The sequence below is a fragment of the Geotrypetes seraphini genome, chromosome 12, assembly GCF_902459505.1.
Source record: "Geotrypetes seraphini chromosome 12, aGeoSer1.1, whole genome shotgun sequence".
Lineage (NCBI taxonomy): Eukaryota > Metazoa > Chordata > Amphibia > Gymnophiona > Dermophiidae > Geotrypetes > Geotrypetes seraphini.
Window position 1 is genome coordinate 6,635,172 of NC_047095.1, and position 13,931 is coordinate 6,649,102.

The 13,931-nt window shown below is 40.1% G+C and overlaps 1 protein-coding gene across 3 annotated transcripts in view; it reads right to left on the reverse strand.

Annotated features, from left to right (window-relative positions):
- The window catches only part of KIF14 (kinesin family member 14), a 152,864-nt gene extending 139,182 nt beyond the window's left edge, over positions 1-13,682 (reverse strand). Inside the window, exons 1-4 of one of the 3 annotated variants that reach the window (XM_033916674.1) lie at positions 13,552-13,682; positions 7,244-8,499; positions 2,955-3,209; positions 1,398-1,485 (exon numbers count right to left, since the gene is read on the reverse strand). In XM_033916674.1, the coding sequence (XP_033772565.1) occupies positions 1,398-1,485; positions 2,955-3,209; positions 7,244-8,364 (1,464 nt within the window). In that variant the 5' untranslated portion in view covers positions 8,365-8,499; positions 13,552-13,682. Of the gene's footprint in view, positions 1-1,397; positions 1,486-2,954; positions 3,210-7,243; positions 8,500-13,402 lie in introns of all 3 variants that reach the window. The other 2 variants (XM_033916672.1, XM_033916673.1) reach the window with 2 other exon arrangements.
- Positions 13,683-13,931: the final 249 nt, after the last annotated feature.

Below are 13,931 nucleotides of genomic sequence, written 5' to 3' on the forward strand. Positions count from 1 at the left end.
CTATGGGCTTTATTATTCAGATTATCTTTGCAAAGCTCAGCCCAAGGCAAAATGAACTTATTTTGTGAAGGACATAGACATGTGCAGCATAATTAATGGATGGAGCTGCAGTTATCTGCTACCAAGAACTTTTCATGAGCGCGTGTTCTTACCCTTTAGAGTATATGTACCTTATTTTTCATTCTATAAGACACACACGTCTGTACAGGAGGAAAAACCAAGGAAAAAAAATTTCCTCCTCTACAGGGAGGTGCGTCTGGTCTGGTGCTGGGAAGCAAAGCAGTGGGCTCATAAGTGCCACAGTTTCAGGTTAGCACAGATAGAAGCATTAATAATTTATCCTTCTCTAGTCACATTATATACATGTACAATAATATAAACTCTTGGAGGGAGGGTCTCTAATCTAGGCAAAGAAAGGAATTTTCTGCCAGTACAGTAATAAGTGTTCTATAGCATTTTATTCAACAATTTTACAACCACAATAATTTTACAACCACTTAATTTTACAGCACTAAGAAACATGCATTCAGGCTTCTCAGGAAGGTAGTGCTTGGACTATATGATATAGTAACATAACATAGTAGATGACGGCAGATAAAGACCCGAATGGTCCATCCAGTCTGCCCAACCTGATTCAATTTAATTTTTTTTAAAGTAACAAAGGGCTCAATATTCAGAAAATGCTGAGCTCCTAAGTTAGCCTTCTAAAAGGTTATGCAAAAACTTAAGCATGCTATTAGTGTGCCAAGATTTATAAAACCTAGTGCTGAAAATCATTGCTAAGATCCAAACTTCATTTCCCCACACTAAATCCACTCCTGTTGTCACCTGCTCTTTATGAAAAAGTTTAATGAAATTTTGAGTAAAAATGTACGTATACACTCAGCCCTAGTAAAGTCTCAAAGGCCAGTTTATGAGTATAACTCTCAGAAATTAGGAGCATAAAAGCTTTGAATATTGAGCTCATAAATCCTAATTTACCTGTGCTTGTTTAATCTAAGGCAAATGGACAAATCTCAAGAGCTGTTTACAGAAAGTTAAACAAAAGTTAGCCTTTTTTAAATCGAAGGTACTCTTATCTAATGTTCATGAACAAATATTTCTATCAATCACTTGTTATATTACTACTGATCACCTGCATACATACCACTGACCCTGAAAAATCCACTTGCAAGCTCGTTAACTGGAATTCTAATAACAAGCCACAGTGAAGAGGGCCAAAAAAACCCGATGAGACCAAGAGGAGGCAGAAGAGGGAGAAAAACAGAAAAGAAAAAACTAAGTGGGAAAGATAGGGTGGCTGTACAGTATCTAGTACATATTCAGATGATTTCAAGTATTGCCTGCAATGCCTTCTGGCTCAGTTTCTAGGAGGAACAAATCTTTCCAAATCTCACCTGTGCTGTGTCTATTCTTGAAATCTGAAAAAAGAGATCTTCACAAAACCTTGGAATTATTCCTTGCTCTTCATCAAATCCCATCATCCTAAAGTCAAAAGAAACTAGATTACATTTGTGCACCTGTGAGTAAATTAAAAAAATAAATAAATAAATTCAAAAACAGAGCTGACAAACCGGGACTGCAAGTTCAGAAATCCCATTTACTCATCAAGGTCTAATTCTAGAAATGCAGCTATGAGACCAATGAAAACTATTCCAGTTCTATACCAGGGAAAAACTTAGATGAATCAAATTCACACTCTTTACCTAAGCCAGGTGTGACCAGATGCAGACTACCATTGAATTTTATTTGGCCCATGAGATCAAGGAAGTATACACAGACAGCGACTTGCAAAAATGTCATTAACTAGAGTTTTCTTTCCGTGGACATTGAAGGATATAACAATAAGACAAGACTTGTTTGGAAAGAGATGAATATGGTGTAACAGACCAGTCTAGTAATAATTTATGTTAATTCAATCACATTTTTGACAGCGAATTATATGTCTCATTTGTTATATTATTGTTATGCTATTAACAAAATTGTAAGTTTAAAATTGTACTTGCTGTACACCAGTGGTCTCAAACTCGCAGCCCGGGGACCACATGCGGCCTGCCAAATACTATTTTGAGGCCCTCGGTATGTTTATCATAATCACAAAAGTAAAACAAAACAGTTTCTTGATCATATGTATCTTTAGCTATAAATGACAATATTATTATTAAGACTTAGCCAAAAGGAAAGATTTATAAACTATAAAGAGTTTTACCTCATGCAAAATTGTCATTTCTTTAATAAGACATTAACTATTTTTTCTGAGGCCCTCCAAGTACCTACAAATCCAAAATGTGACCCTGCAAAGGGTTTGAGTTTGAGACTACTGCTGTACACTATCTTGGGTGAATCTCTTCATAAAGGCAGTTAAATCCCAATAAAAATTTTCTGTGTGCAGCTCACTAGGGATAGTACTGACATTCCTGAGGCCTTCTGAATAAAAGTTTGTGCACCCCTACCTTAAGCCTTTGGCAGCTTGCCCCCTCCCCCCACTGACAGAAGCTGCAGTATGGTCAATCAGGCCACAAGGCATTTCATCTCCAAAAAGGAACACAAAGGGTGCCAATATGCTAGGTCACTATCCCCGCCAATATCCTCAACACTGAACAGAACCAGGAGCAGCAGCACAAGGCAAACTGCCCTACCACCCACACACGTCCTTTCCAGAGAAGAGGAACAAAAAGTGTCTTCTGGCCTGTGAGGACAGAGAAAAAAAGAGCAAGAGAGCTGTACTGAATAAGGTATGTATGGTGATAAAATGTAACGTGTGGACTCTCTAAGGAGCGAAAGTGCACTCCCTCTTTACGTTGACAAAAAACAGTGGTTTATTGGTAATTGGAAGCCCACCAGTATAAAGCAAATGCAGGTCATTCTTGGTAAATAATTCAAAGGCTGGTAAATCTAAAAACCCCAGCGCTACCAAAACTTTGATGAATTATTGTCCATGCTTTGGTACTTACGTGTAGGACTTTCCAGAACCCGTCTGCCCATAAGCAAAGAGACAAGTGTTATAACCCTCAAAGGCTCGCTCCAGGAGGGGGACTGCTAGCTTCTCATAAACAGTCTCTTGGCTGGCATAGTTAGAATGAGACTTATCAAACGACCAAAAAGAAAAGTCATAGACAAAATTATGGGCTTGGTTGGTTTCTGGATGCTGAACAATGATTTCCTGTCCATTCACAAAAACTACTTGATACGCGTTTTCACTTCTTTCCCTGAATAAAAATGAATAGAGCAAAACACAAAGCAAGCTTTAATTATAATATTTCTTTGTACAACAACTATATTTACTTTTATTATTTAAAAATATCTGCTGGAGTTTTTTTTTTTTTTTTAATATTTATTATTGTTCATGTATATAGCATTATCAAATGTATGAATTCTCAAGGAGACAGGCCTTGCTCGTTGAAGTCCACTATAATCTAATCAAAATAGAAAAGACAAACATACAAATAGGTTTTGAATTAAACCAGGCCGGTTACAGGTAGGATTAATTGAGAAAGATTATTGAATGAAGTAGTAGAGAATGAAAATTAACCAATGGGGAGGGTAGGATTCAAAATACAACACAAATTTTATTTGTATACCGCCAATACCTCCATGAAGTTCACAGTGGTTTACATAGTAATTAAGATGTCACAAATTAAAAACTAGTGTTACAATATTTAGGAATTATTAGTAACAAATTCAGGAAATAGATAGGTCTTCAGGTTTTTTTTTGAAATATTTAAAATTAGATTGCTGGTTAATATTATTTGGTAATGCTTTCCACAGTTTTGCTGCTTGATATGCTCATGTGGAGTTAAAAGTTCTATTGTATCTAATGTTCCTAATGACTGGATACCAAAAAGTATCATTGTTTCTTAGGTTCAAAGATGGATTATTAGAAAATTTAATGAGATGTGGCATATAATCAGGAGTATCTCCAAACCGTATTTTAAATATACAATAGAATTATAACGTATTCTCCGTTCTATAGGTAGCCAGTGCAATTCACGTAAATAAGGTGTAATCTTATCACTTTTTTTCAATCTGATGATTGATCTAATAATAGCTGTATTCTGTAGCGTTTGGAGTTTTTTTTAATTATAAATTTAGGGCAATCTAAAAAGGTGACATTGCAATAGTCCAGTTGAGACAAAGATTGTACTAATAAGCGGAATCGATAATTATATAAAGTACTTTCTAATCCTTCTAAGGGGTCCTTTTACTAAGGCATGCTAGCGCATCTTAGCGCGCGCTAAATGCTAATGCATGGCAACGCATCCATAGGATATAATGGACACGGTAGCACGCGGTAGCATTTAGAGCGCGCTAAGACGCACCAGTGCACCTTAGTAAAAGGACTCCTAAGTTTCCAGAAAAGACCATAAGACTTATTAAAAAAGTTGACCTGAGGTACTCATCTCCCTCGTTATTCACGGGGGATAGGGGCAGAGCCGGACCGCGAATAGGGAAATACCACGAATATCCGGCTCTGACCCACCCTCGCCTCTCTCCCGCCTTGCCCCGGCATCACCTGGTGGTCTAGCGGGTTTTCGGGACAGGAGCAATCTTCCTACACTCCTGCCCCGAAAGCCCGCTAGGCCACCAGATAAGGCAGGGATGTTGGGGGGAAGGCAAAAATATGGGTTTGTTTTTTTGCCCCTCCACCCCCCCAAAAAAAATCTCGATTATGTGAAATCACAAGTGCGGAAACAGCGAATGGGGAGGGGGAAGTGTAATAGTGAAAGGTTGTGATCAAAATGAACTCCTAATATTCTTATTACTTTAGCAAGTGGACGATTCATCTTATTTATGGTTAATACTTTAGTTTCACAATTCATATTAGGATAATTTAATAAACATAATTTAGTTTTATCCTTATTCAATTTAAGTTGATGATTCAATATCCAAATCTCTATCAACTTCATGCAATAATTTAGTTTTAATTAATATGATATAATGAGCAGGAAAAAGAAATGAGAACAGTAATAATACCTGCATATATAAAATGACATGAATTTGGCTTTTCCCAGAAAAAAAAACCTACAGAATGCAGGAAGATATTAAAACAGGGTAGGTGAAAGTGAGGAACCTTGGGAAACACCATAAGGAAGAGACCATTCTTTGGATATCATTTTGGACATTTTTACTTTATAAGTTCTTTTTAAAAAGTTATTGAACCAATTTAGAATATTTCCAGATAAGCCAAGATTGTTGTGACTTTAGAGTCACACTGAGAATCAATTCAAGGTGTGAACACATCTCTTCAAATAGTTATTGAGTTTGACAAGTGACTAATATTCTTAAAAGTGCTCAGACTGACCAGGCCTATTCCATGGAACAAGTTTCCTCTAAGATTGAGCCTACTGATGCAAAGTGTATGTCTCTGCAAGAGAGAATGGCAGCTTTAATGAAAGATAAGGAATTTTTGCTGTGGACATGATTTGTAGATACTTTATAGAAGTCATAAAAATTCTATCAGAGGCATTACCTCCTCTTGATAGGGCTTATTATGTGCCTGGATTTGGGAAACTGCAGAAAGATCAAGAAGAAATTGCTACTATGGATTTAAAACAGAATTTTTTTTAAAAACATCATTGGAAATTATAACACACAGATCTACAGTACTTTAATAGTTACTTTTGCATTAGAGCCTGATAGTAACCAGATATTGGGTTTATACTTCACATCATTTGCACAATTTTTTTGTGTCTCACATTCATATATTTCCTGAGTTATCGAGGTCTATGCAGAAGAGAATCAGAAATTTCTGGTTTTAAAATCGAGAGTCCTGGCTCTCAGAGCAAATTATACTTCAAAATGTCCCTGTTTATGTTTTGATACTTCTCGAGGGTATACCCAGAACTGTACATGGAGCGGATAAAAATAATCTTTTAAATAAAAATTTAATCTATTGCCTACACAAAAAATTTACATATTAAGAGTAGTTGTATTATGCCGGCTTTTTTTCTGCATAGGGGATTAACAGACCCGCAAATACAGAAAAACTGTGAATAACTTTTTCATGTTATTTGCTGTTTTCTATTAAAAACCATTTGTGAATATGGTGAAACCGCGAATAACATGGTGGGAGACTGGCCTGTTCCTGAAGAAGAAGTAAAACATGGTGAAGAAAGTTCTGGAAATCAGCGATTTCTCTATGCAAGCTGATGTAATTGGGGGGGGGGGGGGGAGGGAGGGGAAGAGCCAGCAAGCTAAAAACCCCAAATAATTGAAACCGTGAAGGCTGAAACCGCAAATACGGAGGGAAAAGTGTAATTCTCTTACATGTGATTCTTATATATGAGTAGATAAATACAACTTTCATGGAAAGGATGCACTGGCTTCCCTCCTTGCTAAACTGCTTGCTTAGTACTAGCATCCCAGTTTTACCTACCACAAATCTGGTTGCTTTAACTGCTCTCCTTCCTTCCCACTGGTAGGAAAAGTGCAGCACTTCTTACTTGAGTGGGTCTTTTGCCAACTTCAATGTCATGTCTATGACTGCAGATGTTCACCTATCAGGCTGAAGTCAGTAGAACACAGATAAAATGTGTTCTTTCCTTACATTTGTGGGAGAGACTGGGAGTGAGGATTAAGCAAAATTGAGTCTGCTGTGCCATAAGGACTAAATGAACTCAAATCGTGTGCTACAACATAAAGGGTGAAAGTACTGATCAACCTTCCTTCACATACTGTACTGACTTTTCAAGTACATTACCATCATTCAGTTGGTCATCTATATTTAAGTTTTTCGTTTTCAGGTAAAAAGTTAAGGATTGTCTAAGGGGGGAGGAGATAGAAACATGATGGCAGATAAAGGCCAAAATGGCACATCTATTCTGCCCATCCGCAGTAACCATTATCTCTTTCTCTCTGAGAGATCCCACATGACTATCCCAGGCCTTCTTGAATTCAGACACAGTCTCTGTTTCCACCACCTCTCCCGGGAGACTGTTCCACGCACCTACCACCCTTTCTGTAAAAGGTAAGAAGGTAGGATGAGAGGGAACTGGTTCGGTTATGACAAATGTAAATATTCATTTAGAAAAGACAATTTAACAAAGGTGTGCTGTCAAGTTCTAATTTTGAAATAAAATTTTAAATTCATACAAAAGCAAAAAGCATTAAATATATTTAGTTTTACTTCCTTTTTCTGCGTTTTCCTATTTGAGCTGGATTTGCTGTTAGCATTATAGGCAGAATACATGCGATTACACAAATACTGTATACCCATAATAATTCATCTATTTATCGTACTGACCTGTTGCTGAAAGGCCTTATGCGCACGGCAACCGTCACTACAGAGTTCTCGCTCTTTGAAGGATCTTGGTTAATACAGCTGACCTGAGTCTTGCTCTCTTTTAGTCCAATAGTGGTAGTGGCTACACTGGAGTCTTGTATCCTTCCAGGTCTACTTGCATGGAAAGAGTTGGACACACTTTTCTTTGGGGTAGCTGTCAGATTGCTTGCTCTGTTTTTACATGCAGACACTGCAGAACTCCTGATGTTCTGGAGCATGTTGCATGCTGATGCCGATTTAAGACTTTTTGATGCAGCTCCTTGTCTGAGTGGCCTCTGTTGGTCTAAACTTCCAGATATGTTATCGGGATTTTTCAAAATTTCTTTCCCAATTATTCTGTTTGCTATGCATTTTTCGTGCAGTTTGACACCAGGCACTCTGTTAACAGGTGTTCTAACACATGAATAACCTGAATTAAAAACCTTGTTTTGGCTCTGTTTGTTGTCACTGGATGCTGTACCATTTACACATGTTTTACCATTTCCATCTGTATCTTTAAGAATGGAACACGAGTCCTTGCTTTTCAGATTATTTTTCAGTTCAACAATCAGGTGAGATTCCATTGATTGAACAGGTGTACTACAGTATGTCTTGCTAATAATGTTTGCTGTAAGAGACGTTTCATTTTTTAATTGTCCAGCTGCATCTGGGTTTCTTAGACCTGACTGGCTATTCTTATTCACCGGAACTTGTATGTTGCCCATTCCAGTCCGCCGTTGCAGTATAGGTTGTCGTTGAACTTGTTCTTCAACATTCCGTTCAGTGTTCTCATCTGACTCTTTATCATTACAGGCAGTGTCTGTCTTAATCATTTTTCGTTTTTGAAGAGTAAGCATGCTATCTTGCTTCAGGCTCAGGGAAGAATCTGCAGATTTTTTACAGGCAGAGACTACATAAGTTCTATTTAAATCTGTCATTGTATCCAAAGGAAGTGGAGGTTGGGCATCTTTTTCATCACTTGACTGGGGCTTATTCTGCTGCCCTAACTTGTTGCTTCTAGCATAGATATTTAAAGGACTTTTTAAAGTTGAAATGCCAGTCCTGTTGGTTTGGTGTTTGGTAGGTACCTTGTAAATAGGCATTGTACTTTCAAGGAGATTATAACTACAAGATGCTAATATTTCTTTGGAGGCATAAATCTGAATCTCAGCCACCTACTGGCTCCATCCTTTATAGCTGCTGCCACAATGTATTAAGTCTATGTCTTTGGAAATACTCTGAAATTAAAAGAAAGAAAGAAAAAAAAAAAAAAAAGGTAGAGAGAATTTTAATATAAGCATTTCTATTTACCATAAGTCACGATTCAGTGTTTTCCATCCTAAGCTTCCCAACAGGTAGCATAAAGGAGAATGATCTGTATTTTCCTGTAGGATACAAGGATCTTAGAGAGAAGCACAAAGAATGTAAAGTTCTCCAGAAGTATTGTAATGGTTAGGTCCACAAGAAATTTGTATCAATCCTTATGAGTAAATCAGAAAACAGAATAAGGAGAATAGTAAGCTTTGTACCCTGGTGAAGAATGCTTGAGGGAGAAAACCCAGAAGTGTTCATCTTATCCCTAGGAAGATTGGTGACTTTAGAATTAGGCAACAAGTAAGACTTCTTGTTTCTTGAGGAGTTAATTGTGAACAAAGGAGCAGGGAAGAAGAACCCGATCCTGGGCTCCAGGCATAAAGAGAAGTTTTGAGGAAGTACAGAACCTTGTAAAGGAGTGCCTGTATGATCCTGTTTTGCTAAGGTGTGTGTTAATTTAAACAAAACATTAGAGGACTGATTTAAATCTTAAAGAGTTATGTAAAAACAAATACTTAAAATTTTTTAAAAAAGAAATGAGCCATTTTCAGCAACAAAATCCAAAACACAGTTCTTATTGCGGTATAATTTTATTATCTATACAACAATTAATTCCTCCATTACTAAAGATTAGGTTCTTACTGGATAATCTTTCTATTAATATATACAGGAGTCTGTACATTAGATGATCAATCCGTACTCGTGAACTGTTTGCAGAAGGGTGTCAGTCACATCTTTCAGCTCCTTCTCCTTCACCAGTGGAGTATAGTGACCTCTTCAGTTTGTACCAAAGCAATCGATCTTCAGAAGAGAAGAGGAGATACTACTACTACTACTACTATTAAAGCACAGTTACTTACCGTAACAGGTGTTATCCAGGGACAGCAGGCAGATATTCTCTACATGTGGGCGACGTCATCCACGAAGCCCCATAGCGGACAGCCTCGCAAGCAAACTTGCTTGAAGATCTTCAAAGTTTGCAAGTGCTGCACTGCGCATGCGCGAGTGCCCTTCCGCCCAAGTCAGGGCGCGCGTCTTCTCAGTGTGGCCTTAGTTCAGATAGATAACAAAGAAACCAACCAGGGGAGGTGGGTGGATTGCGAGAATATCTGCCTGCTGTCTCTGGATAACACCTGTTATGGTAAGTAACTGTGCTTTATCCCAGGACAAGCAGGCAGCATATTCGCTACATGTGGGTGACCTCCAAGCTAACCAGAATGGGACGGTGGGAGTGTTGGCAAATCAGGACAATAAATTTTCCAAAACAGACTGGCCAAAATGGCTGTCTCGTCTGGGAAAAAGTATCCAGACAGTAGTGAGAGGTGAATGTGTGAACCGAGGACCAAGTGGCAGCCTTGCAGATTTCCTCAATAGAGGAAAGCTACAGATTTCCTCATTAGAGGAAAGCTACAGATGCCGACATCGCTCTAACCTTATGCCCTGTGACTCGACCCGGCAGAGGGAAACCAGCCTGAGCATAGCAGAAAGAGATACAAGCAGCCAACCAGTTGGAGATGGTTTGCTTAGAAACAAGACGCCCTAACCTATTTGAATCAAAAGATATGAATAGTTGAGGAGCAATCCAATGAGCTTGACTGCGTTGCAAGTAGAAAGCCAATGCACGCTTACAGCCAAGATTATGAAGTGCCACTTCTCCAGGATGAGAATGAGGCATTGGAAAAAACACTGGAAGAACAATGGATTGGTTGAGGTGGAAATCCGAAACCACTTTAGGCAAGAATTTAGGATGCGTACGGAGGACCACCTTATCATGATGAAAAACGGAAGAAAATAAGAAAAGGTTTGTTTTTTTGTTTTTGCAGACACGCCGCATAGCAACTAACCAACAAAAATAATAAAGCAAGCCACGGTGCAAGAAGGCACTTAGTAAGCATACAGAGCTGAGAGACAGGGCCTCTTGGCTCTGCGGAAAACTAAGAACTGAGGCCACGTTGAGGAGACGCGCACCCTGACTCGGGCAGGAGGGCACTTGCGCATGCGTGGTGCATCACTCGCAAACTTCGAAGATCTTCAAGCAAGTTTGCTTGCGAGGCTGTCCGCTACGGGGCTCCCACATGTAGAAAATATGCTGCCTGCTTGTCCGGGGATAATTATTTCTATAGCGCTACAAGACATACGCAGAGGTACTCGGGGAACTTCCCCAGAAACAACATTTCTGTTCTGCTCTGTAACTCATGAAAAAAGAACAAATATGAACTTGCAACATAGGAGTTATCAATGAAACAACCAACTGTGTGCAACTAGCACTAACACATAAGGAACTTCAAAGCTCAACAAACTCAGCACTTTATTAGTAATTTATTCATACGTGTTCATTCAATTGACAAGAGAACTACTCCAGTTCTGGACATACCAAAGCAGTATCAGACATGTAGACTGGGACAGATGAGCCTGCCCACAAAACAGAGAACCCAAAAGTATTCTCTCAAGCCATCACGTTCACTCTATAGAGCCTTGCAAAGGTATGAAGAGTAGACCAAGTAGCTGCCTGAGATCCTGCCCATGAAGATGCCACTTTTCTAGTCAAATCAGCTTTGAGAGAAACAGGTGACCGTTTGCCATAGCCAATGTATGTTGACAAAATTGCCATGCAAATCCAACTGGTCTGCCTCTTCTGGACCGACTGGTTAGAACAAAAAGATGATCAGAAAGCCAAGAATCATTGGTCCTTTCCAGGTAGTGAAGTAAAACTCTTCACACATCCAGTCTCTGCAATATCTTATCTTGCTTAGTCGAACCCATAAGCTGAAAAGCAGGCAAGCGAACCTCTTGGATGATGTGGAAGGCTGACACATCCTTCGGTAGGAAGGAAGGTACCATATGCAGCGAAACACAAGCCTCTGTGATCCTGAGGAAAGGCTCTCTGTAGGAAAGAGCCTGCAGTTCCAAGATCCATCTCGCTGACTATTGCCACCTGAAATACCGTCTTCACCTTGAGATCCACAAGGAATGCCCCTTGAATCATGACTTGGAGAGGAATATATGGAGGCTTAGAAAGGCCCTTCAAGACAATATTAAGATTCCAGGATGGCTAGTGCAATGGAGGCTGCATTCTGAGTTCCCCTTTCAAAAACTAGGTCACACCTCAATGAGATGACAACAATAGCTTTCCTCCTCGAGTTCAGAAGCACAAGAGGTCTGCAACCTGAACTTTGAGAGATGCAACTACTAGGCCTTTTTCTAGTCTGGCCTGCAGAAATGTCAGAATCACAGGAATTGGCACTTCAAAAGGTTCTACCTGATCTTTGGCACACCAGAGCTGGAAAGCCTTGCAGGCCTCAACATAAACCACATATGTCAATGATGTTTTTGCTCAACAGAGTCAAAATGACTACCTCCAAATAACCCTTACGGGTTAAGGCTGTGTGCTCAAGAACCATGCCGTAAGACCAAAGTGCTCTGGGTTCTCCATGGGAATTGGTCCCTGACTGAGGAGTTCTGTGTGCACCAGTAGTTTGATGCATTTATCTTGTTGGAGATGCACTAAATCCATATACCAAGGCCGCTGAGACCAGTCTGGAGCTACCAGGATCACAAGTTCTGGGTGATTCACAACTCTGCGAATGACATAGCCCACCAAGGACCATGGTAGAAACACTTATAGAAGCCTCCCTTCCTGCCGGGGCTTGGCCAACACATCCAACCCTGCACTTCCTGGTTTGTCTCTTCAGCTGTAGAAGCAATTCGCCTTTATGAAGCCATCCAATCCATCACCAGTCTTCCCCAACACTAAACAATTAGGTTTAATGCTCTCTGGAACAAGGACCACTCTCCTGGGTCTAGAGTTTGCCAGCTAAGAAAGTCTGCCTGCACATTTTCTACTCCCACTATGTGGGCAGTGGAGAGCACCTGAAGATGATCTTCCACCCACTTGAACAACAGCTGGGCCTCCAGACGTAATGGAGTATTTCTCCATTACGTCTGGAGGCCCCCCATCTGTTCTCATATGAGAACAGAAGGTACCTCCCCATCTGTTCTCATAAGCTACCGCAGTGGCATTATCTGACAACACTCTGCCTTTCCTTCCAGATAATGTTCCAGCACCCTCAACACTAGATAAACGGCTTGAAGCTCCAGATGATTTATGGACCACTTCCTCTGCGGGAGGGTTCATTGGTCCTGCACCAGATGATCACCAGAATGGACCCCTCAACCAAATAGGTTGGTGTCGGTTGTAAAATGTCACCCCCTGAGGAGATTCGGAGGGGCATGCCCTTCAACATGTAGTCCCCCTGAAGCCAACAGCTCAAGCTGTTCCTTGCTGCCCCTATCCAGGAAAGCTGAACCTAGAGAGCAGGGAATCCTGGAAAGGGCACCTACTTGGGCTAGAAAAAGCACAGTGTTAAGAAGGCAAGTTCTAATTAGTTATTCTAAGTCATTTTTCACTCTCTTTAAAGACCTTGAAAGAAAAAGAAAGATGACCCTTTCTAATCCAAACCACTAACTATGTGCAAGTCAAACAACTTTTTCATTTTTAATAAGGTGACATTCAAAATCCCATTGCACATTCTATAGGCAGTAGAACAATGGACAAAAAGGAACTTTTTAGCATGCCCTATTAGGGTAAGTATGCCTATGGGAGGGTAGGTCCACGTATCTATTAATCTGTAGCTACAGAATTATTTACTCCTCATCTAGTTATTAAATTCCAATAAATAAAAAAAGCAGAAACCAGCAGGATAAAAAAAGAGATCACATCCCACAGACAACAGCGGAGAAAAAAAAAATCATACTTTGGGGACCCCAACGGCACAAAAGCAAAAGGAAACCTACAGCAAATCACACCAAACATCTGATTTCACTCACATTGAAAGACCAAGAACCTCTCCTCTCTTCCACTCACCCCAGTCCAGCGTATCTGCCCTCTCCTCCCTATCCACGATCCAGTATCTGTCCCTCCTTCTCAAAGTCCCACTCTCGCGTTCTACCTTCAAGATCGCCTTTACAGAAATTACCAAAAATAAACGACCGCAACACTTTCCTTTTTCAAACGCCCCGCCATCTCTGACGCAACTTCTTTCCTTCTGCCACGACTTCCTATTTCCTGAAGGGTGGGTCTCCATTTGTATTCCAAGCCTCATTCTGGTGCTCCCATAGTCTGTTCCAGGCCTCACTCTAGTGTAGCTGTCGCCCCTCCCCCATCCCAACACAGGCATGATCACGTCTCGTTAACAACGTGAAGAATTTAGCTAGTCGCCCAGAAGCGGAACTTGGAAGCAGGAAAACAAGATGTACGTTGCTAGCTGCTCTAGTCCCAGTATCTATTCTCATGTCCCTTTCCGTATGCATGGTTGGGAAGCAGTCAGGAGGATCTGACAGGAGCCTAGCCAGAACT